Source organism: Vitis riparia, chromosome 3 (genome assembly GCF_004353265.1).
Source record: "Vitis riparia cultivar Riparia Gloire de Montpellier isolate 1030 chromosome 3, EGFV_Vit.rip_1.0, whole genome shotgun sequence".
NCBI lineage: Eukaryota > Viridiplantae > Streptophyta > Magnoliopsida > Vitales > Vitaceae > Vitis > Vitis riparia.
In genome coordinates, this window is record NC_048433.1 from 6,610,130 (window position 1) to 6,637,775 (window position 27,646).

The window sequence follows — 27,646 nt, forward strand, 5'->3', positions numbered from 1 at the left end:
ATCATAGTTGAAATATATTTAGTTGTTTTATATAAAAATTAAATAATTTTTAAATATAAAATTTTCTTATTAATTATAATTGTATTTGACGTTCTTTCATATTTTTTTTAATAACACTAAACATTAAAAAAAAAATCATTTTTCTTTAACTTCTTTTCTTGATAAAAGTGGGTTTTAACTCATTAATATGAAAAAAAAACCAAAATTTTTTAAATTAGTGTATTTTTATCTATTTAAAAATAATTTGAATAACATACATTTTTTAATCAGACATATAATTATTCTCTAAAATGCTTTCTTTCTTTTTCTTTTTTCTTTTTTTTGCTAGAAACAAACACCTTATTGGAAAAGTTGAGTCTTTGTTTTCTTTCCTTAAACTTCACCTTCAATAGAGGAGATAGAGATATGGATAAAAGATAATACTTTGTGTTTTTAAATTTTTTTCATCTAAAATTCTTGATGTGATTATATATGTTATTGACATGCTCTATAACATTTTCCTTTGTTTATAACCCTAATAATTCATTGTCAGTTCAACATTTTGTAGAAGTTGTTTCCGGTTTATATCTTAGGTTTACACTTTTTCTATGCCGACATTTTCTTAGGGTTAGTGAAAAATTAAAAACTAAGATATTGGGAGCCATCCTAAAATTCTATATTGATGAAAAATGGAGATAAGATCATGATTAAGGTCATCACTTATTAGGGTTTGTAAAAATTAAAAACTAAGATATTGGGAGTCATCCTAAAATTCCGATGAAAAATATGGCTAAGATCATGACCAAGGTAATCACTAATTATAATAATAATAATAATTATATGTATGGAAATATTTCCGTGATGAAATATAATTGTCAATTGATATTAATGACATGACAAATAAAAATGACATTTTAAGACGTTAAAAAATATATGTATTTCAAATCATTTTTAAATAATAAGGATAATACTAATTTATATATATATATATATATACACGTTATTAGTATTATTATTATTACAACCTAAGCCCTTGAACCAAAATTCAGGAGCTGATCGGAACTAAAATAGGGATTTTATAGAAATCGTCTGCAGTCAACTCCATCACAATCCTACGAGCAGCAGTGGAGACTCTGTGTGAGTCATCTTATCCAAAAGAGTCCTGAGCCACGTGTCATGCTGCTATTATAACTCCACTATGACTATTGTGCGTATGAATGCACCAGAAAAATCCTCACAGGAAGAACAAAAGAACCGTTAGAGCTCAAAATGATGCCTCGTAACGGCTACTTTTTCATCACTTCAAAACCCTAACGCTCATAATTCAAGAGCCCATTAACAAATCTCTATTCTCTCTCACTTCATTTTATTTCAATTGGAAAATTCCTAAGGTCTGGATTCACCAACGACATCACAAAGCATTTTGTAGTTGTTCAATTCTTATTTCGATCAATCGTCATGGATCTGGGTCGCGTTTCTGTGGAAGACAAGCCCTGCAATGAATCTTCTCGTGTCTTGGAGAACAAGGAAAACAATGTGAGCGATGCAGTGACGGCGACTTTAAAGTTTGGAAAGGTACGTTTTTGTGTTGAATCTTTGATTATTTGCCTGTTTGAATGTTGAGAAAGGGAAGGACTTAATTATGGTTGCAGGAGAAGGAATAGATAGGAGAGCTTAGTGTTTGTAAAGCGGTTTAGATAAAAGAAATGTGGTAATTGAAGGCACCGGTTAGATCTTGAAAAACAAACAAATGGGAAGGAAAATGATAAAAAGTAGTTTGACAGAGAATCTATTTTAATGTATTTTTGACGTTTTTCTTTCCATTCTCAATTTCGAATACAGCCTAATTGCTTTCCTTTTTGGATTCTTGATTTGCTTGTCAATATAGTGATGATTTAGGGTATCTATTGATTTATTGTTTTATTTTCTTGGATTACAGTATATTGCTTTTTTTTTTTTGTGTGTGATTTTATCTGTTGATTTAAATTTTCAGCATTGGAACCACAGTATATTTCTTGTTTAGAATGATGGGTCTTTGTTTTGTTTTGTTTGGATCTGATGGAATTAGAACCCTAAACCCAAACAATTGGATTCCAATCTGTTCAGTATTAGGTTCATTTGTTTGGATTTTTGAGATATCAAAGTCCCAAACTCTAACCACCGTTTTTTACCATTTGGCTTGGATTTGGAATCCTAATAATTGAAGTTTTTCTTCGGTTTACTTATAAATCACTATTTGATATGGAACCCTAAATACTTATAATTGGATTCCACTGTGTTTAGTATTAAGTTCATTGAAAACCCCAGCGTCTAAACATTGATATTACCATTTGGTTTGAATTAGAAGCCTAAAAACTGAATTCTTGCTGTACGGTTTTCATCTGCTTTGTTTTGGAGCCTTGACATTATTATTAGGCTATGTTTGGTTACCAGAAAATTTGAGAGAAAATGCAAGGGAGAGAAAATGAAGAGGATGAATAAAAGAAAATAAAAAATAGATTTGAAGTTAATAAAAAAATTATTTTTATATGCTACTTCCAACTCATTTCACCTATTTTAACCTTTTTATATAAAGATTAAATAATTGGATAATGGATAAGTTTTTAACTAATTTTAATTATATTAAATTTTCGTTACTATTTTTATGGAGTCAAATATAAGAAAATCATGTTTCTTAGTATATTTCCCTTGGTGCTTTCCTGAAACCAAACATAGCATTAGTGTTTTGTTGGTGGTGGTGCATTACTCAATTCCACATTGTTTTCATGTTAGGTTAATAAATTGCCTTGGTGCATTACTCAATCCCACATTGTTTTCATGTTAGTATATTTTCCTTGGTGCTTTTCCTGAAACCAAACATAGCATTAGTGTTTTGTTGTTGGTGGTGCATTATTCAATTCTTCATTGTTTTCATGTTAGGTTAATATTGCCTTTACTTGGATTCATGTGAACTCTCTGGAATTGTGATTTCTTTCGTACTCTTGGTATTTTTCCCTTTGGATCCAATAATGATTTTCCCACTGTTTTCACTGTTAGGTTAAAAGGTGGTTTTTGGGTAGATTTACTGGAACTTGAAAAAATTATCAAATTACTGAATTCCTTAGTAGAGATTTGATGGAATGGTGCTTTTAGTTAGTTTTCTACTCAGCCCCTTCTGCAATTTTCAGTGAAAAAATAAATTGTGGTTCCATTCGTGATAAGGTGGACATCCTGGATAAATCTGGTATGGAACTTAACTAGGTTTACAAACCCTATGAAATTTGCATAAAAGGAACAATAACTGGAACATCTAAATAGCTAACTTTCATGACTTTTTTTCCCCACTTTTACATTTCATATTTTTATATGTGGTGCAGAGTAATAAAGTGTTGAAAGAGACTGGTCAATCAACAGCAAATGCTCTTAACAAATTCACATCACAAATTAAGAAGCCCCCTCATCGGAAAACTTCTCCTATCAATTGGTTCCCACGGAAAAAGGTGGACTCCTATTTAAACAGGAAAATAAAACTGCTGCAGGTAAACCTGTATTCCTTTAATCTCACTCAGTGGATTCGCTCTTGCTCTCATGATTTAAGCAAAGAAGAACTACACTACTTAAGCAAATGATTGTTTTTGTGTATGCTCATAGCAGGAAGTAGGTGGCATGAATTCAACTCTAGATGAGACTCTAGGTGATTCAAATCCTCATTACTCAAGAGTTTTGAGAGAAAAAATTGCAGCTAAAGAGGCAGCACAAAAGGCAATGGAGGCTTGGAAGGCCGCAATGGTGGAAGCATCTTGGTGTCGGATACTTAATGCAGCTAGGTAAATTCTTTCATACAGTGAGAATTGGAATAACATAATTTCTGGGCATATTTTTCATACTTGTTAATTATTCTTTGCAGGATCCAAAGCAAAGAAGCAGAAGCCCTGCTGTCTAAAGCTGAAAAGAGTGTTGCTGAAGCCTTTGAGGCAGCAACAGCTAAGGGTGTTGTCATGTATGATATGCCAAATTGCTCCCAAAAATCTTGTGAAATAGAAACATCCTCTTGTAATGGAGGAGGATCTACTACTCACACTGTTGCAGCATCCTTTGAAACTGCATTTGAGGTAGATAAGGAAGTAGCTGCTGCAGTTAAAACTGCATTTGTAAGGCTCGCACATTGCCCTTCATTTAGCAAAGATGAATTCAAAGATGTTCTATGGAAAATCAGCCAGAATCCAGATACAGGCGAAAAGAATGAGTTGTCTGGTTTTTCTTCAGAGAATGAATCAGATACTGGGTCAGAGCTTGAAGTGGAATTGCAGAAAGATGGTCTCAGTTCTCAGGAATCAAAAGGTCAGAAGTCATTGAATGGAGAAATGACACAAAAGAGGTACAAGAGGCAGGTTTCTGAAAAGTTTAATACATCAAAGCTTGTTGACATTATGCTTGAAAGGATTAGATGTTTGAAGGAAGATGAGCTTGCTTCTCTTGCCACAATAGTTGCAACATGTGGATTAAATGCTGCCTTGGCTGAAGCAGAGAATAATAAGCTGCATGATCCAGATCCTGCCACTGATTATGCTGCTGGCCTGACTCTCAATTTTGCCAGAAGAATGTCTTCCTTCGGAACAGCAACAACAAAAACCTCAAGCATGCATTATTTCATGGATGGGCAGATGAAAAAGAAGAGAGCTGAGTCACAACTCCCAAGTCTAGGTGAGTGTTTGGTCAAGCACATGTCAAAGCTAGAAAGGGAGGTCCTAGAGGCAAAAAACACTAGAAAGAATGAGTCTAACGTGAGATCTGGGGAAATCCCAGATAAATCTGATGATGGAAAGGGTGACTCAGATAACAATGTAACTCTGTTTGAGACTATTCCAGACTTGGGAAGTATTCTTGTAAAGCATTCTTCAAAGTTCCAGAAGGAGATTGAAGAGGGAAAAAAGAATTCTGGAGAACTGTTTGAAATGAATTGCAAGAATTTAGACAGTGATACAGCTTCATCTGAGGCTGTCCCTGACTTGGGAAGTGTGCTAATCAAGCATTCTTCAAAGCTTGAGAAGGAGATGGAAGAAGCAAAAAGGAAATGTGACATAACATTTGAAAATAATGATAAGAAATTTGGCAGAATGCCAAGTAGGGTGGTCAGTCACAGGAAACAAAAAGTTCAAGAAGTTCCTAGCCTAGATAAGTTTCTGGTGAAACATGTCTCTAGACTTGAAAGAGAGGTTCAAGAAGCAAAGAGCAGAAGTAAAAACTGCCCAATTGAAGGAGGGAATGAGGTTACACTGAAGAAGAAAGTCAATTCATTTAGTTCAATCACACATTCTGGAGAAAATGTTTGTGGGAAAGAAAATATTGACTTAAACAAGGAAGTTGATGGAAAGTTCAATACAGAGAAAGAGGAAAGCACAATAAATTTCCTGCCACAGGATACAAACGACTGTTCAGGTGAGCTTTGCAAGCAGATTGAGCAAGAAAATATCAAGAGCAAGAAAATGAAAGCAATGTCCAGCGTTGCAGATTTCGAGAGTTTGGACAAAGTTCTAGTAAAGCATATATCAAGACTCGAGAAAGAGAAAATGAAGCTTAGTTCAAAGGAAGGAGTGCTGAAGGTGAAGGGAAATGACATGAACCAGAAGTCAGAGAATGCTGGTGGTTTGGACCAAATTCTTGTCAAACATATATCAAAACTTGAAAGGGAAAAGATGGCTGCTGCTCAGCAACCCAAAGACGAGGTTAAATATTCTGTAGCTCGTAGAGAAGCAAGGGAGAAAGAGTTGCAAGAAGCATGGGGAGGCTTGAGCTTAGGGAATTCCATACGACCACATCTCTCAAAACTTGAACAAGACAAGGTGTGTAGTGCTGTTATTCTTGCTCCCTTTATTGTTTACAATATTCACCCCTTATTTAGTTTGAGATTGTTCTGTTTCATTTTTCTTATAATGCTTAAAAACCATACTGACATAGGAACTGCCTTTTTTTCTCTTTATGGGCATGTTCAGGCTGCTTGGATTAAAGCTGAAGAGGAGGAAAGGAGGCAAGCTGTGAAAGAGTTATAAGTTCTTTTGGCAAAATCTCTTTTATCTCAATTTTCCAGTCAGTAAATAACTTGTAAAGATAATATTGTTGATCAATTCATTAGAGACAAACTTAGCTCTGTACTGGAGCTGTTATTGTTCAATTCATTAGAGACCAACTTTTGCAATACATAAAATTCCCATTCTGGCTTCTCACAGAAAATTCAATCCCCTTTTTGCATATCATTTCTCTGATTTATTCATTGTCCCAGTGCCTTCTCATCGCAAACACATCCGGTATGTCAACTTTTATTCTGTTCAGTTTTCTAATATTTGAACCATACCGACTTAACAACTAACATTTTTGTTTATCCTCTTCATGCATGTTGGTTCTTCTTTCCATTTAGGCTGCTTGGACTAAAGCTTGGAGCGGGGTGGGGGGGGAGAGAAGGGGAAGCCCAAGCTGTGAAGTAGTTCTAGTTCCTTCTCTTTAAGCTGATTGATTAAGCTATAAAAGAGCTTTATTTTTAATGTTTAGTACTGAAATAGCTGACCAATTCATTGAGGACAAACTTCCTGATGCATAAGCTTTTCTTTCAAAAATTGTCTTGCCATGTGTTCCTTGTTATGTTGATTCTTCTTTCTGTTTAGGCTGCTTGGGATTTTAAAGCTGAAGGGGGAGAGGGGGGGAGGCAAGCTTAAGCTTGTTAGGGACGAACACCTTCTGTTTAGACGAATCAGATCAAGCTGTAAAGAAGTTTTTCCTTCAGTCAATTCTTTGGCTAACATATTAAGTAAATTCCTTCAGTCTAATTTAAAATTCTGTGCTGAAGTAGTAGATCAGCAATATAACTTGCTATTCCATGTTCCTACTCACTCTGCCTCCACAAGACCCCATATTGCATTTCATTTCTTTGATTTTCTTTTCATGGTCTAAAATTTAATTTTTCATGAAGCTTTCATGCTTTTTTGCATATATTGTCTTTATTCTAATTAGTATGTTTCTTAGTTTTTACAATGTTTCAAAACTACTGAGCAACTGGCCTTTTCTTTTTCTCTTTATGAGTAGAAGGTAATTCCTTTTGTTTTAGATTGCTTAAGGAGGAAAGGCGGCAAACCTGTGAAGGAATTTTAGTTCCCTATGTTTATGCTGCTTTTGAATTAAAGCTAAAGGAGGATGCAAGAATCATGACAACCAAACAGAGGTTGGGTTTATTTATCCCCTCTCTCTAAATATCTCCTCAAACTTTGTTATATTCATATAATATATTGACTTTAATTTGCATCAGAATTTTTGCCTTTCTATTTTTTATTTTTTTCCTGTAGGAAGCTTAGCTGAGTCTTTGAATTCATTTCTTTTTTCCTTTTTGGGCAGGAAGCCATCTTGTACCCCAACAAAGCAAAGCAATGATCATCCAGGTAGTAACATCACAAGCTTTTATATTTTTACCACTATTTCCGTCAAATATTTTCATCACAAAGTCTTTATATTTGGGTATGCTACAAATTTAATTACAGCCAATATTTGTTTCAATTTTCACAAATTTCTTATGGTGTAGATGGTATTTTCTTGTTCTATATGCAACTAGATTGGAAATGAGTTATGTTAGTGCTTCTTGAAAAGGCTGCAAGTCGGAATTTGTTGCTTGGACCCTTGAGCAGAAGAGATTGGTTATGCAGTTTTTATGCATTTTAAATGTTATATATGAAGTCCCATATCAACCCCTGCCCATTCGGTTGGTATCTTATCTACTGTCATGCAAAACCAGTGGGATGAACCCAACTCAAAGATTTTTTTCTTCCCTCTCAAAAACTCCATATAAAATGCATAAAAACCCCTGCCCATTCGGTTGGTAGCACTGTTCTATTACTACTGGTATATTATAAATGGAAAATGGATATTTGGATTTGTTAATGGAGGCATTGCCTGGTCTCTTTTATAAATTTGTTATTTTCTCTGCATTGCATTGAAATGGTGTCAGTCCACTTATATTTCCCCAAATTGCTGATCCATCAAGCATTATAAATGGTTTGTTCTAATTTTCTGAGGCCCTTGTTGGTACCAGAAAACTTTTTCATTTGTAGAATCCTAGTTGATCAGTGGCACTAAATGAAAACAGGTTTCTTAACTTTTTCCTTTGTTCACTGATGTTTTTGTGAAAGAGCAAAGTTAATCATTCTTGTCTGGGTTCAGCTTTTGTTAATCCAGTTGGACAAATTTCTTGGTGCTACATGTTTGACTTAGATCAAGTTCGGACTTACCCTAATATGCCTGTGAATGGTGAGAGTAGGGCCAAACATGGGATGTATGTCTGATACCAATAATTGCTACAGTTTTGTAATATGCATATTGGAGTTGGAAATAATGCAAAGTGAATAAAATAAAAGTGTCCTCACAAAATACAATTGAGGTTCAAACAAAGCCAGTAGAAAGTCCATTTTCAGCTCTTCTCCTTTTCCCTGACTGGGGGCTGTGGAACTCTTTTCAGGAATTGGAAACAGTATAAGATTCGGTCTTCATTGTCTTTGAATACAGCAACAAAAAACAACCATATTTTTTTAATACTAGACTAGATGACTATTCATAGTTGTAAGAATCTTCATAATTCATGCATTCGATTTTCCACTGGGGCTGTATTTCTCCTTTAATCATGTCAAACAGTCGAAGTTCATAAGAGAGTCCCGGATGTTGAAGTCATTGTGAAAGTTGTGCATGCGGACATTGATCTCAGAGGCAGTGTCAGGAACAACATGTCAAGGCAAAGCATCCAAAGTCTGACAATTGTACGAGTTTGCCCACATTTCAAAAATGAAAGAGGAGAGAAAAGAAGTTGCAGATGTGGATTGCAAACTTCACCTATCTTTTCTGACACCACTGAGCCTGAATCTCTTCTCATCATTCCCCAACTATCACCCAGACTGCCAGGTACTGTTGTGGAATATGGTAACCGATCACGTGTGTCCATATGAAACTTCCTTTCTCATTGGTGCTCTTCACAGGAAAGGGAACAACTTATTTATAAGCTCAATTGGATGGAGTCATGAAGAGACAAATCTTGGTTCATACTATATGATGAAGCTTTGTATGTGTCAATCAAATAAGTGATTATCTCTTAATCACACAAGATTGAATAATGTATAAATATTATAGCCCATTAATAAATTAATGTCTAAGTACAATGATCAACTAGATAATATTATTATTATTACATTTATACACTTTTAAAAAATAATATACTTAAAAAAATTTAAAAATAAATATCTATATTAAATATATTAGTTAATATATAATTTTATATTTAAAAATTTAAAACCTAATGTAAATCGTGATTAACCCATTCCTATCTTATTCCTATCAAATTGACAATGAAGGTATATAGTGTTGTATTGACGTTCTTCTCTTCTTTTTCCTTTTAGTCCTCTGTACTCAAATTTCTTAAATTTTGATAAATAAATATAAAAAAAGTCATCAATCTTGTTTTTATCCTAGCGTTGATTTATTCTATAATTATTTTAATTTAAAATATAATGTTTTTTCCTATGACCATGTGTATTTAATTCAAATTTCATTTATCATTATCATTAATAATTGACTTCATTTAATTATTTTCACTTTTATATTCTTGAGATAACATAACATGGCCCATTAAATGGTTTTGAACTATTCTTTGAACATTTATTTATGCCATGGTACACTTTCTTCCTTCCTTCCCTGCTGACTTTCTTATCTTCCACCATCTCATTTAATCTTCTTGCTCATTTCTTCAAACTTCATCATTACTTTACCACCTACCAATCCTTGATCTAAATTCCTCCTATACCACATTAATAAGCTCAACTTCACCAAGTATGGCCCAAGGTTAAATCTAAAATAGAAATAAGTAAAAAATAATTTCATGCCATCAAAATTGAACATAAATCTATAATCTCATTATGAATTAAAATAAGAATAAAATTTTTAATAATTAATTCAATATATAAATAAATAATACGATCATCTTGTCGTATTATGTCTGTATAAATATGATATTATTAGCTTACATCTTATTCTTTCTTTTTTTTTTATGTTTTGGTCAAGTTAATTGTAATTATCATGTAATTTTAATTATCAAGATGAAAAATTGGATTATTACTTGATCTTTTTTTAATAATTAAATTAATAAGGAATGAAAGATGTGGGTTAACGGAATGAAAACGGAGAAACGAAACGACATGAGAAATGTCGTTTTGGGGTAGTTCCGTGTTAGACCGAGCAGGAGTGCAGACTGAGGATCCAATTTCCGAAGTCAGTCCCACTATCCTTTAATTTCCAAATTGGTGGGCCCACCCACAACGCGGCAATTATAGCGTGGCTCTGCTCGATTCCTGATCCTCTGTAACCACCTCTACAGTATTCGCTCATCTGGACCGTCCACTCCTCTGGCCCAGGCTCACATACGGTCCACAACCCTCCATTCCCCCTGCGGGTTCATTGCAGAATATGTCCTCCATTACAAGCATGTTGACTTGACTCACTCCTCATTTTGCTGACTTAGACTCTCTCTCTTCTTTCTGCTTCGTCTTCATCTTTATTATAAAATTTCTCTGCTCCTTTAATTTTTCACCATTGAAGTTTGCTAGTGTTTCTCTCTCTACAGATGGATTCTTCAACCTCCGTTCTCTGCTTTCTTCTCCCTATCCTCTTCTCTCTCACATCCACCCTCTCTACGAATTCTGAAGGTATAATCTTACTTTTCATTCTTTCCCTAGGGTTTTTAATCTTTTTGCCCTCACTTTCCATGAAAACTCAGGAAAAGAAAGGTTTTTTTTTTTTCTTCTTCTTCTTCTATTTGAATTTTTAATGTTTTCGGTTGCTTTGGGCTTTCAAGCTACAAGAAAAAGAAGCTCAGCTCAGCTCAGCTACCGCAGATGGTTGCATGAGGTCTGCTGAGTTGGGTGGGGGTTTGGGGTGGAAATTTCTGAGAGATTTTGAGGGTCTTAGTGGTTTTTTTTTTTTCTCCTTTATTTTCTTAGCAACCAAACGGAGGATAATTTAGCGGTTGATTGGGTTTTCAGGAAATGCGCTACATGCATTGAGAAGCAGGCTTTCGGACCCCACAAACGTGTTGCAGAGCTGGGACCCGACCCTGGTCAATCCCTGCACCTGGTTTCATGTCACCTGCGACTCCAACAATCGTGTCATTCGTCTGTACGATTTTCTTCTTCTCATTTTCCCTTTTTAGTGCCTGCCTTTCTCCTTCTTTTTCTTATACTTCCAATTTCAGGGACTTGGGTAATTCCAATATTTCTGGGTCTTTGGGGCCTGAGCTCGGCCAGCTTCAGCATCTGCAGTACCTGGAGCTGTAAGAACACCAAAATAGAAAAGTCTTTCCCCTTTTTCAAAACTTTTTTATTACAAAAAACTCCAACTTTAAAATTTTCTATGCCCTTTTTCTGCTCTTTTCTCAGAAACCAAACAAAGCTAAATTTGTTCATTTCCACTTTGGATGAGCGTGATGGCCTGTCTTTTTAATCTGATTTAATGGATTGCAGGGAGCTTTATAGGAACAACTTTGAAGGGAAAATACCCAAGGAGTTGGGTAATTTGAAAAACCTTATTAGCATGGATTTGTATGACAACAAATTTGAAGGGAAAATCCCCAAATCTATTGCCAAATTGAAGTCACTCCGATTTCTGTAAGCATATTTGTTTTGATTAGTAAATTTAACCATGGAGGATTTGTTGAATTTCCATGACTTAATGTGGTTGACCTTTGGACTTTACTGTACAGGCGTCTCAACAATAACAAGCTGACAGGATCCATCCCCAGGGAGCTAGCCACCCTCTCTAACCTCAAAGTTTTGTAAGTATGACAAAATTTAAACCCCAAAAATTTTTAGTTTACTTTTATGGAGTCTCTTTCTTCTTGGTGGATTGTATAAGTTATATACTTTGGATTTTGACTGTCAACAGTGATGTTTCAAATAATAACCTGTGCGGAACAATTCCAGTTGATGGCCCCTTTGCTAATTTCCCCATGGAGAGGTACTGTATCTATCACTTTTCTCTCCCTTTTAAGAAATTATAAGTTTAGAATTTGCTGCATTAAAACTGTAAGAGCTTAGAATGACTTAATGCTTCCATGTTCTTTGCATGTCTTACCTGAAATAAATGATACCATCCTTTTCTTGTGTTCTGCATCTGTGTTTTTTATGAGCTGTAACATGGAGTTGAGTTCTACTTTAATTACTCTGGAACAGTGATTTTGATGGATGAAAGTGTTTGCCATGGCTATGAATGTTATAGAACCTATGTGCCTTTAGGTTGTAGTATTATATGTTCAACAAAATCCCGATTGTCGATTATCGCAACTGCCTGGGACAAAGGGTTAAGAAGTGTCGTTATTTATGAAAAGGCAATTTTTTGGCTTTATACAGCTTTGAGCCGGCATTTAGTCTGGAGTTGAGTAAGTTTGCTTACCCAGCTTTGACCTTTTTTGTGAGGGGTTTAATATGGTTACTGTACTGCAAAATTTTGTTACCTATGATCATGTCTGGTTGTGTCATGGTGGTTTCAATGCCAATAGGGATGTTATAATGCAGCTCTTGATAAATCTAATAATAATTTATGCTTGCTGATGATTTGATGAACCACTTGTATCTTATGTCAATTTGTCATAGCTTCCTAGGCATACAAAAAGGTGAAGAAAAAAAAAAGGTTGGAAATAAAAATAATCAAGAACTTCCATATGATCTTGAAACTGGAAAAAAAAAAAAGCTATCCTTGTGAGGTACCCGTCAAGTTATATCTTCTCCTTTGATATGCCATTAGGCAGCCTGTGTAGGTTCAAAAAAAGAAAAAGAAAATTTGGAATGACTCCCTCTCCTATCCTTAGTAGTCATCTTCCATCTATGCAACCATTTAAGAACATGCTTGGTCCATCTGACCTAATGTAATCATCTGTTATGGTGAGCATATGGTGTTTAAGTGATTTTTGGTGAATGGAAATGAGACTCTGATTTATGATCTTATAATTCATTTAGTACTAATGTTTGAAGTACAAGACTGATACTGTGTTGAGAACAAACTCCTAATTGTCCACAATAGGGAGAAAACATCTTTATTTATTTATTTATCTTTGTAGGAAGTTGTGGTACTGCTTCCATAAGAATATGCTTTGCATTTCACCTGGAGGATTCTGGAACAAATGCAGCAGATTGCTATTTTACCAACTCCTCAATTCCTTAATTGCAATAACTTTTGCCTAATTTTACATATTTTATTCTTTATATTTTATAGTTTTTAGTTGGGATTTTCCACAATTCCACAGTATTTTGCTTCATGATCAACATGAAAAAAGAGAATAGTTGCTCCCCATGTTCCGTCATTTGCGTTAAAGAAGACAAATTCAGCTTTTGACCATAATGAAATAAATGACGATTTGCTGGACTTCATTAAAACAGGGAAAAAACGTTTTCCACAGCCACTTTCTTCCACTTGTACAATTATTTTGGATGACAACAAATTTATAGTCCGCAATTTAAGCATGTGATGATTCGGAATTCTTTTTAGCATAGTCTAAGATTACCTGAATAGATACTGATTTGTCATCTTTCAGAATCCAAACTAAGTTTTCTATCTTCTGGTTTTGTTTCAGTTTCCAAAACAACAGATTCAGTGGGCCAGAGCTACAAGGACTGGTGCCCTACGACTTTGGATGCTGAAAAAAATAGGCTAAGAAATCAGCGATCCTCTTTTGTACTACTTATTGTATGATCAAGCAGCAGGCTCAGGCTTATGTCTAGCTTCAATATATATCATAACTCTGTGGATAATTATAGTAACTTAAAACACTTGGCAAAATAAGAAAATAGCTAGCTTGAAAAATCTGGGTTTGTAATCTTATAACAGATATTGTTTCACCTGTGTTGTAAAATTATCTGTTCAGGGCTTTCACTGGCAGGTTATAGCAAGGTGCAATCTCTAAAATCTGTGCATTGCGGGAAAAAAAAAAATTGACAGAAAGCAAAACTGGAATATTGGCAATCTATCGTGCAATGGGCATCCAATTCAACTGGTATTTGGGTGTTTCTGCTCGAGACTAACCAATCTAAAATAAAGCACCTAAACTGTAAGACAAGTAAGCCAAGTAAGCTTTACTTGCATCCCATCCTTCTCGGATGGTGCCTGAAGGAAGAGATAATGGGCGTCAGTTCATGGTGAAAGTGGAATACCTCAGTTGGCTGTTCCATCAGAATGAATTCTCTCACGCAAGCGCTGGGTTAAAGCTGATTTTGCCATTTGCGGTTCTCTTTCCAGTGTTGCTAACAGGTCCTTGATAGAGACTGATCGCACCACCTTCGACTGTGGTCTCGCAGATTGGTTCTCTCCCACTCTGCTTTTGGTCCCTATCACCAGTAAACAAAGAAATAAACACTTTGCCATTATATCATTCGCCACATCGTTCAATCAAGGATGCCCACAAACCATTTGGATGCTTTTTGTTCATTTGATAGAAATGAGCAGCAATATTTACTTTTCTAAATGTGAACATGCACTTTTATGTTTTCTCTGTAAGCCTACAGATTGTTCTTTCAAAATTCCATGAAAACATCTGCAGTATATTTTTGACGTCTGTTTTCAGTTGTTTTTTTATAGAATTTAATTAGCAATGACTGAAAAGATCAGAAATATTTTCAAAACTGTTTTGAGTTTTCAAACAAAATTTCATTCCCAAAAAACTGTTTTCAAACTGGTTTTAAAAATTATTTTTTGAAAACTGCTTTTAAAAGCATTGCCAACATGGGCGGCGTTGTGATTATTTTATATTTCCATCCAAATATAAGGAATTTAAAAATATCACCCACATCAGCAGAGATACCTTTTGCATGCAATTCTTGACTATCTCCTACTCTCCTTCCCGATGTTGGTGAACGCATGTGCTTCATGTCCTTGCTTTGCTGAACAACAAATGATTTGCCAAATGCCCCATCACTCTTCTGCTGGGCCTTCTTAGCCATAACTTGCCATCTTAATGTCAAGTCATCTCCCCCAACAGCTACCCTGGCAGCAGCATTGGCTGCTTTTCTTTGCACTCTACTATCTGTTAGTCTTTTCATTTCATTTGCCTGCACAGTGCACATACAGCACATTCAAACGAGGATCGAGTTCTCTAGGTTCCAAAGATCTAGGATACCTATATACACGGAACAACTCAATGGACATCCTCTTAACCGTAACTTAAATTTTTTATTTTAACTTTGAACATAAGACTACTAACTAGTTTTGAACATGAAAAGTAACACTTAGGTGGTGTTTGTTTTTTGGCTGAATAGAAAAAGCCAAAATTTTTTGCTTTTCCTATTCAGCTAAAAGTAACTTGTTGACATCGTTCAATATAATTATAGTGAACATAACAATGTCAATAGGTTACTTTTAACTAAATAGAAAAAGCCAAATATTTTGACTTTTTCTATTCAGCCAAAAAACAAACATCACCTTATCCTTGACCAAATTCTTGCTAATTACTGTGGGCCCCACATCCTATGTTAGGTTTCTACAGGATATCCTTTTTCTAGTCAATCAGAACCATGCCATCCATGATTTTTCCAAGTTTTGTTCGTTGGCTTTTGTGTGTTTGTGTTTTGTTTCATTGTTATTATTATTATTTTGGTTATCAGACTAGCATTAGGAACGGACTAAATTCTGTCTTCCTTGAAAACAGACCAGAACTCAGTCTGCCATGTAGGGTTTAACATAAGAACTTCGCATCAATTGAGTACCTTGGATGTTTTCAGAAAACCTACATCCTTGTCTATATCAGCATCACCCTCCGTTTCTCCTTCAGCCTGCACTCATTTACGCACACATGAAAACCAGAGTTGATCCAGGCATCAGTAGAAATACCTGTTGTTTATGAAAATAAATTACCTTGTGTAGTTTTAGATCATCCTTAACTTTCAGATTCATCATTAAAATCTTATTTTCAACATCCGAAGTTACGATAGCGTGGTGTCTTGTCTTCTCAAAATCAACTCTCTGCCAAAGATACTATTGAAATCAAAAAAGAAAAAAAAAAGAAAAAAAGAGCAACTGACAGAAAACTGAAGTTGGCAGGAAGATGAGCATTTACTGACCTGTTTGGACAATCTGATCATATTTCTTATCAATCCTTGCATTATTTCTTCCACAGACTGACATTCAATCACATAAGAGCTTAATATATATATAAAAGAACATTGGAAAGAACAAATTAGAAGTTAGGATCGCACCGATGACAGGCAACTCTCCACGTCATTGCTCATACTTCCAATTCCGCATTTGGATACTGTCAGAAACACATGAAACCATCTGTTAACTCAAACAGTTAATTCTAGCTCCACCTTGAAGATGCAAATATCTTATACCCATGTTTGGTTGACCAGATATAGCACGGAATAGGATAAGTGGTGAGATATATTATCCACTCTCTTTTTTTCATCCTTTTCACATGGGATATGTTAATCCCATGGTAAAATATGGGATATACATATCTAAATTCATTTTTTATCAATTTTTTGTTTTTTAATATCCTCATTTTACAAAATAATTTTTTTATTATAAATTAATTTTATGATTAAAAAAGAAAAACTAAAAAAATATCTGTAAAATAATGTTAATATATAATATGTATAAATTATTTTTATATATTAAATAATATAATATAAAAAAAATTATTTAAATGTTTAAATATTTTAATCATGAATATTGTTAAACATAACAAAATTTTCATTTTTTTAAATAGAAAATATTTGAATGTGATATAATTTTTATTTTAAATATTGAAAATAATATATATTTCATATTATTTTTTATTCATTTCACAAATTTAAATATAAATATGATATAGCATATCTCATTGGATATGCTACCTTAAAATATTATGTCCATAAAATATGTATAGCAAAGGATATCATATCCCATTGGAAATTATATCCTAGGATATGCATATCCTATCCAATGGGATATGATATCCTTGGATATACATATCTTATCCTATTCTATCCTATCATATCTTATCAACCAAATGTAGCCTATGGGGTTAGACAAAGAATTTATGAAGGAGAAGACTGAGTTTTTAACTGATTTGTGCGAGTTTTTTCTGAACAGCTGATTTCTGCAAAGTCAACCTTTTTTCTTGTTCTATAACCCTTGGTACTGGTTTTGAAGCTTGGCATTCCTCCTTATCCCCAGAAAACAGGTGCTCTTCTTCCTCCTAATGGGAAAATTGTAAATCTCTTCAATTAAAATTTCAAGTGTGTCATTTTCTAACTCTAGGGGACAGGAACTTGTTGAGAAACAACCAAACAAAATATCATACCCTTAAATTAATTTCACTTATGGCAGTAACATCATTGAGTTCTTCGATGATCGGAGTAGGAGAGGTTGCAGTTACCTTTATTCTTTTACTGTATGGAACCAAACGAAAATAGTACACATGCTTTCACTATTTTTAAAGACACAGAACTTGAGATTTAAGACTATAGCTACATATGTCCATCACATACATATGTGACTCAAAAAGAGAGTTAAATCACCTTGAGGATGGAAATGGAGTTAAAAATGCTTGAATTGGTTTCCCCTGGCCAAGAGGTCTCTTCAGGGTTCTATTGGCCTTAGCTGTTGCCCCAAATGAAGTTGCTGCAGATGAGGTCTTCATGGGTTCCAGGCAAAAGAAAGCAGTAACCAACAAGTCATATTATCATATCAATCATAGCAGTCAATAGTTGCATGGATAGTAACATGTCTAAAACATATAGCCATTAGCAGAAAATCTGGCATCACATAGCAAACCAGAATAAAAGCCAGTCCACCATGATCGTATATGGTATATCAGAAGCTTGATGCTAACAGGAGGAATAAAGAAATGAAAGGGATTGAAACAATTTCATTTTCTCAAAAGGCTTTCCTTTTATGACCATTGCTATAAACTACCAGGGGTCCAATCTACCTTGAGATAACTAAGAACTGGGCATATAAGAAAAATGATTCAATCTAATTTTTTATTTCTACTCGCAATCAATGCCTATTTTCTCAAATAGCATGGTCTGTTTTAACATGCATAAAACAATAAAAACTAAAAGTTGTCCTCAATATACCACATCCAGTTAGTGTGAAGTACAATCATTGCCTTTTAATTTAGTTCAAGTTCAAGCAAGAATTGTATTTAGTTCAACCATGTCAATCGGGTTTCTAGCAACACTCATAGGCAAACCAGTACGACCTACAAACACAAAGAAAGGCAAAGAATATGAAAGTAAACTCCTTTCTAGTTATGAAGAACATGCAAATATGCAAGCATGATTTTTGGACCTTGAGAAGGATTCAGATTTCAGGAAATTTCTTTGTTTTTTTTCTTTTTAAGTTGAGAAAAGTCACATCAAAATTAGCAGGCTTTTTTTTAGCATTTCTTTAAAATAATATCTCATCCATGAGTGAGCAAGTACTTAATTAAACCACACATCATAAAACCACATACATATAAATAAAGCAAAATCTTGAGAACAAAGTTAGCAATACCAGAAAAGTAGAGTCAAGTTTTAAAGTCATGGAATGTGTAGCTGAACTTGTAGGCACAATACTTGCATCTGCTGCTAAAACTGCTCTAGGATGCTCCAATGAAGATTTACACTGTGATGTTTCTGGTGTTCTTTCATCTTGCTGGCCAGCCTGTACAGCACCCAAAGAAGATGAACCCAGTGAAGCTGAGAGCTGCAATGGTGCAGCAGTCTTATCAACTGGTTCAGGTGCATCACTTCTGTGCTCTTGACTACCTGAGAATTGCAATTCATCAGGATTCTTTCACAATTCTGAATTGTCTATTAAAATAGAAAGAGGTTCACTTGTGCAGTCTGTTGAGTTCATTAACAGGCATTGGCATGTCTTGAACTGGAATAATCATGTTATTGGGTAATCTTCCCCTTCAACATGAAATACAGTTTACTTTGTAGGTAAATCTTGAGCATTCATTTGAAGAGAAGTGAGTGAACCACTAACAGGTAAATCAGAGTAAGTATGAGCATTTACTTACCAACTTCTCTGCTGGTAGTGAGGGAGGAAGTTTGTGCAATGTTCACGTGTTGCTGCTTGTTAAGTCCTCTGAATGGATCTGCAGGGAGCTTCCTTTCTTTATTGACAGTAATCAGGCTGGATTGGCATGTTTGGTGTATCTGCATCCTCTGCAAACCTGATGGGTGTTCCACTTCTGTGAAATCCTTTGCATAGCTTTCTCTGGTTGAAGCACTTGAGTCAGTCTGGAATTGAATTGCAGAAATGGGAGCCTGATATGAGTATGAAGGAGGCCGCTGTCCAATCTGATCATGCCATACAAATGAATGAGAATTGTAAAATTATGAGAAAAAAGCACTTCTAAGCTGATGGGCTTCTGCCTTTTAAGATGTTATTCTTCTGTGTCCAAGATTTTGCCCGAACTGAAGTTGATGCCCAAACAAGGCCAAACTCATTTCAAGATCTTGGGCACCAGTAGGCTTTTACTGTAACTGTAATTGGTTGAATCCCATGAGTGCAGGCAGCATGGCTTTAGCTTTCTCTATATTTGAATGATATAGAGATTACATGAGATTTATATGCCCTTAATTTTCATCATATGCCATGCTTTCATGGAATAGATAGGGGAGGGCACACAGACTCCAATAAACCTTATCCGTTAGTCCAAAATTTTCTAAGGCTCTTGTGGTGTATTGTAGCCCTACCTGCACATTTGGAATCACACAGACCATCTCAAATTCCTGTCAAAATGGCACAATTGAGTGGGCCTGATATGTGACCAGGCCTGTCATGTTACTGTCTGGGTCTTCATTAGTTAATGAATACACATCTAACTACAGAAATAAGAACAGGTTATCATGTAGAGTTACAGACATAATTAAGCTATAAAACTTGGAAAACTTTTCAAATATGCAAGACCATGCTTACTGAAAAGCAAACTGGATTGTGAAAGGAAGCCGAGACATAAATACAGAAAGGGAGACTTAGAAAAATAATTGCAAATGGATTATTTCATTCATTTTTTAGTTATATTTTTTGGATCATGTAAGGTTGTCATGTCCTTCTCCTTTATAATACGGATACCCATGTAATACAATATTTCTATTAGATAGTGAAGAAGGCTAAATAGTAATCCTGTTGTGGCCAGTTTTACATGGACACAAGCACAAGTGTTAGGTGTTGATGTGTTTCTAAGTATCAGATTCGTTTACTTCACAGGTCTTAGAACATGCAGTCACTGCTAAATAACCTAATGTTCATTTTTCCTCATTCATCAGGCTAAATTAAAGTATATGGTTAAGCTAGAATGTCTAATGTGATACTTCATTCATATCTATGAATAGAAGAAATGATAATGAAACTAAGGTGACCTGAATGAACCAGGATTCAGGACCTTCATTCTTTTCTTAATTTATTGGAGACAGCTACAGGATACCTGACCAATAGACATGTTGGGCATAATTCCAAGCCAAATCTTTTTCATACCACTCCGACACAGATCCTTCACATATTTCTGAGAGTCCTGATAATAGAAGTTGTGGCTATAGTTATGAGAGTTCACTGCTTTATCTCAATTACTGAACTCCAATTGTTTGTGTTATTGAAACTTTCAACCAAGGATACTAATTAGGAAAATATGCAATTAATTTTATCAGGTAATGTCCATATGAGAATAAAGATAGATGAGCAGTCACCCAAAACAACATTCAACGCAATGGAAATAATTCCTCAAACTAAATATAAAAGGAATGAGTTGGATATGACCAACTCAAAACTCCAAGCAAGAGCTTCTTTTGCAGTAAAGGAACAACTAAAGGGAAATGTTTCCATCATTTGGAGTTGGAAGTGGAATCATTTTAGACTTGTATTCAAAATGTGATTGTGCACCTAGAAGGACAATAAGATAATTGGGAAGTATGGTAAAGATAGAAAACACTCTATGAAATCCTATTATAAGGCTCTAAGTTGACAACATATATCTTGTTCACACATAGGAGGGTTTGGGAATCACTTGTCCCTTCCAAAGTTGGTTTCTTTGTTTATGAAAAGATTCTTACTTTCCACTAAACCTGGATTAAAAAATAAGGAATTTTTTTCGAAATTTCGGTGGGCGCCAAAATAAACAAGAGGAAATAAGATTGGGTTGAAATTCAGCAATTATTTTGGAATTTTTGGTCAATATGATGGCGATTTGATTTTTCAGGCCACCACATTAAAAGATTAAAAAGGAAAGAGAAGAAGACCTAGGATCGAACCTAAGTTCTCCTCCATGCAAAACCAAGGCCATTGCCAATAGGGTAACCTTGCACTTGTTAACAATAGTACATTATTTTATATATACTTATTTATATTTCCTACACCTTTAATTACATTTATATAAAAAAAAAAAAAATTAAACTATTAAAATAGTATTTTTAGTAAATAAATTAATTTTAATTATCTTATTTTCAAATTTTATTTAATCGATTGTTACATGTATATATATATCCTTGAATACATTTAAACAAAACAGATCATGATCTTAGTAGTAAATGTGTTTTCAGGATTTACAGATTATTACCAAATATTATAAATTTTTTTTACACATATATAATTTTCTATAGTAAAACAACTTCAATATGTAGATGATTACTTGTTTTATCATTTCTTACAGTTGTCTAAACATTGTTGTGAATTTTGATTAATCTTCTTACCACCAATAATTTTTGTCCAAATTTCCAATTCAATATTTCTAGTATTTTTTTTATATTTCCATAAAATCTGACTATTGATTGCTTCCACAATTTCTGATATTTTAATCCTTGCTGCAAACTTATGTGAAACGGAAGGATATCATCTAACTAGTGTTGTTTATGTAAGCAATCGTCCATTATAGTAGTTGAATGCCTTGGTTTACCTAGCGTTGGTTCTAGCGAGCAAGGTCAACACCTCAAGGTTTGGGTCTCCATGGGGAGTCTAAAGGGCTTGACCATGGAAAGTTCCTCAGTTATACAAAAAATGTCCATTTATAGTGCTACGGCACAAAGTTTACAATCTTTATTTGTTATCAACTTTTGGAATTTTGTGAAGGCTTCTTAATTCAATTAAGGATACATTGTGTAGTTGAAAAGGAAGTATTAGTAGTAAGGAGAAGGCAATGCAGTGTACAATACAACTTTAATAAGCTTATTTTGGTGCATTTAAGAGAAAAGGAATAGAAGAATTTTTCATAGATTGAACTAATTAGCATTGCAGCTGAAACATGGTTTTATGAAATTTTGTTTAAGTCATATACTAGATCAATAGCAGGTGGAAGACTATCTATTGTAGTTTTATGCGGCCCTTAAGGAGTAAGGAGCCTGTTTTTGCTTCTTTTGTTTTCATTCCATCTACATGGGTTACACCTCCCCTTTTGGAGCTGGTTTTATAGCATCCTATTGACATAACAAAAAACCAACTAAAAAAGGTGAATGTAGAGGAAATATAAGGGCATATTATGGAGATAAATGATGATATCTTTTAATTGAACTATGTAATAATTTTATTGCAATACAAAGGATAAGATGCATGTATGTGGCGTGTTATACACTCTTAAGAAAAAAGAAACAAACACTTACACAACTATTAAACTAAAGTTTGATTAATCTCATGTTTTGATAATAACAAAACAAGAATGGGGTTTAACATTTATATTTTTTAAGTGTAATAAGCAAGAAGATTTCCTCGAAGCAATCAAGAAAAAACTACACAGAGCTAAAGAGGAAATCAAGAAAAAGGATATCAAAGAGAAGGTTTATCTAGTTCTTCTTTAGGATTCATCTAGTAAGATTGTGGGTGCACTAAGTTAAGATTGCATTTCATTTTCTTATTGAAACACCTTAATTCATCCAAGTGACTAAATTGGTTTTTTTTGTTTTTTTTTGTTTTTCTTTTCAGATGGAAATTATTTTGAAGAAAAACCAAAGCTCAAAACTTCTCAAAATCACTTCTAAAAGGGTTTATCAATAGTGTTGGAAGCATAGTCGTTCTTCCCCATTTAAAATGAGTCTTAAATTTGCTAAATGTCATAATTAGTCAAAGTGCAAGGGAACCAATTAAACCCAAGTGAAGGTTGGCCAAAATGGTACAAATTGACAAAAGCATGTTTTAACCATTGAAGCCAAAAACCTTAAACAATAGAGAATTGGGCTTTGATCAATCAAGCTTTATGACCTCACAATCACCTACCAAAGCATTAAATACCCAACAACTAGTAACCAATTCAACCAAAAAGGTCCCAAATGTGTCTAATGGCTAATTTGGATCCCCATCTCCTATATAAAAGCTCCAAACTTCATGTACTAAGCAAAGAAGAACTTCAAATCTTTGTTAAAACATTTTTTGAGCTTTAAGAAAATATTTTGAGTGCATTGAGCCTAAGTTTCTCAATCCTAGTTTCATCTTGTATCCATTTGAGCTTAACTTGTACCAGGATATTGTGAGATCAAATTCGTGCAATTGTAATTTTGTGAGGTTTCTCAGGTATGAGGTATCACTTGAGGGGTTTTTCACTTGGGGATCAAATGTGAGGCATCTCTTGAAGAGAATTGTAAGGGCCCATTAGAGTTGATAAATCCAAGTGTAAAGCTTGAAAGTTTGGTTTGGAAGCCTTAATATATTGGAACCTTGAGTTTGAAAGTTTGGTTTGAACTAGCATAAACTTAACAACAACTTCCATCCTTTAAAGCCCTTGCATAATAAATAAAGATGTTCGGCTAAGATTAATTTCAACTTCACTGAATGCCTCATCCTTAAAATCCTACTATTTCTTTCCTTCCAAATGGGCATATACAAGCATAAGGTTGTCGTTTTCCAACAAACAACACTTGTTCTCCTATATACACTACTCTAATACCAATCCAAATGAACCCTTTCAGCATCATGGAATCCAACAATCCTAGAGATGGTGAAACAAAACCCAAATTCCTGAATCTTTGGCTCCAACTTACAAGGTATAACAAATTGACCCACAGCCACCGTTTTTTTGCATGTGATGCATATATTTGGGACCATCCTATTCGATGAGTAGGATCTTCCCACATTGGTACATTAATCAAAACCACCTTCAATGCCAAAGTTCTATAAATTTAACACCAATTCAAAATATGTGATAGTTGATCCACATCTTCCATGCTTCTTGCACATGATGCATATATTTGAGATCACCTAGTCTACAGTTTAGATGATTAAAAGAATACTGCATAAGAGATTTTTTTTTTTTTTTTTTGATAGGTAAATTTTTTGGTCCCCATTGGCACTTGAACCTGGAACCTCCCACACACCCTCCCATCCCTTTACCACTTGAGCCAGGCCTCAAGGGCATTGCATAAGAGAATACAAACCTATTTAAAAAAATAAAAAATAAAAACAAAACAAGAGGTACCATTATCCTTTTGTATGATCATACTAGTTAAGAACACCAAAGATATAACATGTGGTGCTTCAGCCCAAGTATCGAACTTAGAATTTTTTTAATCAATAAAACAATGTGTCAGTCAACAAGAGCTCTACTACAATAAATTCATTTAGTTACATGAAACAGTGATCTACTTGCCTGAAATTGTATGTTGGCCAATGCCTCCCTCATCATCTGATTCCCCACAATATTCTTTGCATACCGGAGAAAGCTCGCATTACTGATATCATTTTTCTAGGAATAACAGTACTGAAAGTCAAAATTTAGAATGAGAAATGACATAGTAATTAATTCCAGAGAAGAAGGAAAGGTAACAACAAGAAATCTATGTTTAAAAACCCACCTTCAACTTATTGAAAAACATTTGAATCTGTGCGGCTTTTTTATCGTCGAGTTGGGGTCGAATGTAATCAAGCAAAGGAGCAAATGGCACTTTAATTTCACTCATACAACCCTGGTTTCTGTTTGTCTGTTGATGACCACTTGTCCATAACTTTTGATATAGGCACTGGCTATCTGAAGACTGCATTTTGTGAAGCTCTCTGGATTGACCAGGATTTTTTTCAGAATTTTGAATCCAAGTGCTTTGAGAGAACTGGAGAGGATTTTTTTCTCCCTGACCCTGTTTCTGATTATTAAGTGGCTGCTTGTGTTGGAATTGGAGCTGATTAAGCTCCTCTGAGTTATGAATTTGTTGCTGTTGACTATCAGCATCAGCTTTATGTTTCATCTGCTCCATTTTGAACGAATGTTGCTCTTGTAGATGATACCCTGGTTCTTGGAGAATCACTTTTAAAAAGCTACCTCTTGCCTGCTGCCAAGGTAGGTGAGATTCTACTTTACCAAACACATTAGTTATAAAAGAAATCATAAGAAAAGTCATTCTAAGGAGTCTAGAATCAATCTCAATCGGAACATTAAACAAATTTCTTCATATACAACAATCCACTTTGGGGACACCCCAAATTGACATTCTTCTTTGTAAGGGCATGGACATGAAACAGGCACAACTGAAGACCCAATTGGCTTTTAAAGCCCTTTGAATTATTCATTAAAGTAGCACGTGGTGACCAATTGGGCCAGCCACATGGTGGTTGGTTTGTAGACTATCTTTTCTTAAAACTAAGAAATGTAGGGAACTGCTATGGGAAGACATATGGCAGCATGCCAAAGATTAGTGGCTATTAGGAGAGTGTTTCCTAATGAAGAGCAGGAAAACCATTTTTATAGAACTTCTTTTGTATTCCCAGTCACAGGTTTAGGTTTTTCTCTAAAGGAGGGTTTATATTCTTCCTATAAAATAGGGTTCCCTAGCTTTGGCTGAAAAGAAAAATGCAAGAAAGAGGCAGTCTAGAGTTGGAGATGAGATAGAAGTTGAGGATAAAGGTTAACAGCTTTAGGTGAGAGAAAGAAGCCTGTTAGTGTAGTCATTTCTTTATTCATAGTGAACTAATGTCAAGATGGTGCTGTAAATGAAAAACAAGAACCTAAAAGAAGCAAAAGAAATGGTTCATTTTTTTCATCAGGATTTTTTTTTTTTTAACTCAATTTTTGTTTTCTTCCATTTAAAAATAAATGATTAATTTTTTTCACCAGGAATTTTTTGCTGGATGCTTGTTTTTAAGAGACCAATGAACAACTTGAGAATATTTTACTCACGATACAAATAGACACGATAGCAATAAAAACCACAATTTCCAAGCAAAGACATCCAAGAGACCAATCTGATGAGTCAGAGCTCATGGATTAGGATTTCTTACAGAGTCTCTGCATGTTTTAGTTAGGTCTTCATACAAAATGAAAGCAACCAAGCATCGAATTGGTGTCATTAATGTTCGCTGTGTGAGATTGAACGACACTGTTCTTTCTCTATCTCTTGGTAATCGTCATAAGAAAATCCCCAAATATAGAAAGATAGATAAGTAATAAGAACGGATTTAACTATGTGCCTAGAGTCTTCCAAGAAACATTGAACGCTGAATTGCAAACAAGATGAATCCAATCAATCCTATATAAAACATTCAAGAAGCACTAGTAGTTTTACGTGTACTATTAACAACTTACCCTGTAAGTTTCTGATTTAGAGAAGCCTTCTTCCAAGAATCTGAAAAATACTTGTGGAAGATGTGTTTGATCCTACAAATGTAGAAAGAGAGCAGAAGAGTCATAGAATCATCAAATTCTCTTTAAGAGCCATGAAAGAACCAAACGACACTGTTCGGTTACTGAGAAAACTGTAGGAAAAGGAAAAGATATCAGAGCGTTATTTACGACGAGCACGGTAGGGAACTGCGTCGGAACTTATTAACATTCAAAAAAATTTGCTTTTCCTCTGTTTTCTCGGGAACCAAACGGGTGATATGGGTAAAAAAAAAAACGACATCAAGGTTGTCGTTTAGGCCTTTTGGGCCATTTGATGCTTGATGGAGCTAGTTTTCTCCTGTGCTGTAAAGTGATTCAGCAAATTCTCACTGCTCCTTATTTATATGAAAACATAAATTGTAAATTTAATTTACGTCTTTTTGAAAATAAAAATAAATTTTAATTACACATAAATAGCTTTTAATAAAATATGAATATTAATAATATAATAAAATCAATAAATTATATTTTTATAAATATAATAAAAATATGCAAATTAACATTAATTGATTTATTTTGTTAAAACTAAATAAAAATAATTCAAAATTAATAATTTTTAATATTATTTATATGATTTATAAATATTATAAAAGTATGACATTAACATCTTATAAAATCATAATTAATTTATTTAAAAAAATAAAGAATAATTATTCAAAATTAATAATTGCTACTACTGTTCTATTTAAATGAATATAAAAACAAATTTAATTTAATTTTTTAAAGATACAAATAAGTCAAATATTTTTTTATATGTATATATTTATTAATCAATTACAAAAATGGCATTCCTAATTATTTAATTTAATCTATAATTTATTTATCAGTTTTTTTAATTTCAAAATATTCTTAAAAATTACAAGATTTATTAAAGAATTAAAAACATTAATTATGATTATTATTTTTTATAATCATTATATATATATTTTTAGAGTTTTAAATTATTTTTTAAAATTATTAAACTTATTAATAAATTAAATACAAAGTTTTATTTGATTTCAAATTCATTTTCTTTAATAAAAAAAAATTAGAAAAACAGTTCTCAATTTTACTTTTTTTTTTAAAAAATTGTTTCCG

At 33.9% G+C, this 27,646-nt stretch overlaps 3 protein-coding genes and 2 long non-coding RNA genes across 10 annotated transcripts; 4 read left to right on the forward strand and 1 right to left on the reverse strand.

Annotated features, from left to right (window-relative positions):
• The first annotated feature begins 1,264 nt into the window (after nt 1-1,264).
• On the forward strand, nt 1,265-6,194 carry LOC117909162. 2 transcript variants are annotated; one of them, XM_034823071.1, is made up of 5 exons: nt 1,265-1,554; nt 3,336-3,497; nt 3,610-3,785; nt 3,866-5,801; nt 5,952-6,194. In XM_034823071.1, the coding sequence occupies exons 1-5, from the start codon at nt 1,438-1,440 to the stop codon at nt 6,006-6,008; spliced, it is 2,448 nt and encodes an 815-aa protein (XP_034678962.1). In that variant the 5' UTR covers nt 1,265-1,437; the 3' UTR covers nt 6,009-6,194. The 2 variants fall into 2 exon arrangements, with proteins under 2 accessions (XP_034678962.1, XP_034678970.1); XM_034823079.1 differs by having other exon boundaries at nt 3,613-3,785.
• Nucleotides 6,195-6,707: 513 nt separating this feature from the next.
• LOC117909174 lies at nt 6,708-7,881 on the forward strand. The gene is made up of 2 exons (XR_004650313.1): nt 6,708-7,171; nt 7,342-7,881. It is a non-coding gene; the product is annotated as an uncharacterized LOC117909174 (long non-coding RNA).
• A 2,635-nt stretch (nt 7,882-10,516) lies between these two features.
• LOC117911420 (leucine-rich repeat protein 2-like) lies at nt 10,517-13,882 on the forward strand. Its single transcript, XM_034825791.1, has 7 exons — nt 10,517-10,685; nt 11,022-11,154; nt 11,231-11,302; nt 11,499-11,642; nt 11,738-11,809; nt 11,920-11,991; nt 13,604-13,882. The coding sequence occupies exons 1-7, from the start codon at nt 10,604-10,606 to the stop codon at nt 13,668-13,670; spliced, it is 642 nt and encodes a 213-aa protein (XP_034681682.1). The 5' UTR covers nt 10,517-10,603; the 3' UTR covers nt 13,671-13,882.
• Nucleotides 13,807-26,816, reverse strand: LOC117911419 (transcription initiation factor TFIID subunit 4b-like). Of its 5 annotated transcripts, none has more exons than XM_034825787.1 (15): nt 26,699-26,816; nt 26,492-26,563; nt 24,771-25,238; nt 24,566-24,661; nt 19,016-19,298; nt 18,505-18,758; nt 17,523-17,638; nt 17,306-17,393; nt 17,068-17,200; nt 16,218-16,273; nt 16,083-16,139; nt 15,877-15,984; nt 15,729-15,794; nt 14,828-15,074; nt 13,807-14,354 (listed from the first exon to the last, which is right to left on the reverse strand). In XM_034825787.1, exons 3-15 carry the CDS (start codon nt 25,164-25,166, stop codon nt 14,182-14,184), a joined length of 2,073 nt encoding a protein of 690 aa, XP_034681678.1. In that variant the 5' UTR covers nt 25,167-25,238; nt 26,492-26,563; nt 26,699-26,816; the 3' UTR covers nt 13,807-14,181. The 5 variants fall into 5 exon arrangements, with proteins under 5 accessions (XP_034681678.1, XP_034681680.1, XP_034681677.1 ...); XM_034825789.1 differs by having other exon boundaries at nt 24,771-25,241; XM_034825786.1 differs by having other exon boundaries at nt 26,492-26,816.
• LOC117911421 lies at nt 17,098-19,152 on the forward strand. The gene is made up of 3 exons (XR_004650878.1): nt 17,098-17,185; nt 18,546-18,993; nt 19,100-19,152. It is a non-coding gene; the product is annotated as an uncharacterized LOC117911421 (long non-coding RNA).
• Nucleotides 26,817-27,646: the final 830 nt, after the last annotated feature.

Coding starts and splice junctions, on each gene's coding strand:
- LOC117909162 (XM_034823071.1), top strand. CDS start 1,438: ATGGATCTGGGTCGCGTTTCTGTGGAAGACAAGCCCTGCAATGAATCT. Junction 3,498..3,609: donor GGAAAATAAAACTGCTGCAG/GTAAACCTGTAT, acceptor GTATGCTCATAG/CAGGAAGTAGGTGGCATGAA. Junction 3,786..3,865: donor CGGATACTTAATGCAGCTAG/GTAAATTCTTTC, acceptor TATTCTTTGCAG/GATCCAAAGCAAAGAAGCAG.
- LOC117911419 (XM_034825787.1), bottom strand. CDS start 25,166: ATGGAGCAGATGAAACATAAAGCTGATGCTGATAGTCAACAGCAACAA. Junction 19,299..24,565: donor TGGCCAACATACAATTTCAG/GCAAGTAGATCA, acceptor TGGCATGATCAG/ATTGGACAGCGGCCTCCTTC. Junction 15,985..16,082: donor TGATCAGATTGTCCAAACAG/GTCAGTAAATGC, acceptor TATCTTTGGCAG/AGAGTTGATTTTGAGAAGAC.
- LOC117911420 (XM_034825791.1), top strand. CDS start 10,604: ATGGATTCTTCAACCTCCGTTCTCTGCTTTCTTCTCCCTATCCTCTTC. Junction 11,155..11,230: donor AACAATCGTGTCATTCGTCT/GTACGATTTTCT, acceptor TTCCAATTTCAG/GGACTTGGGTAATTCCAATA. Junction 11,303..11,498: donor CTTCAGCATCTGCAGTACCT/GGAGCTGTAAGA, acceptor AATGGATTGCAG/GGAGCTTTATAGGAACAACT.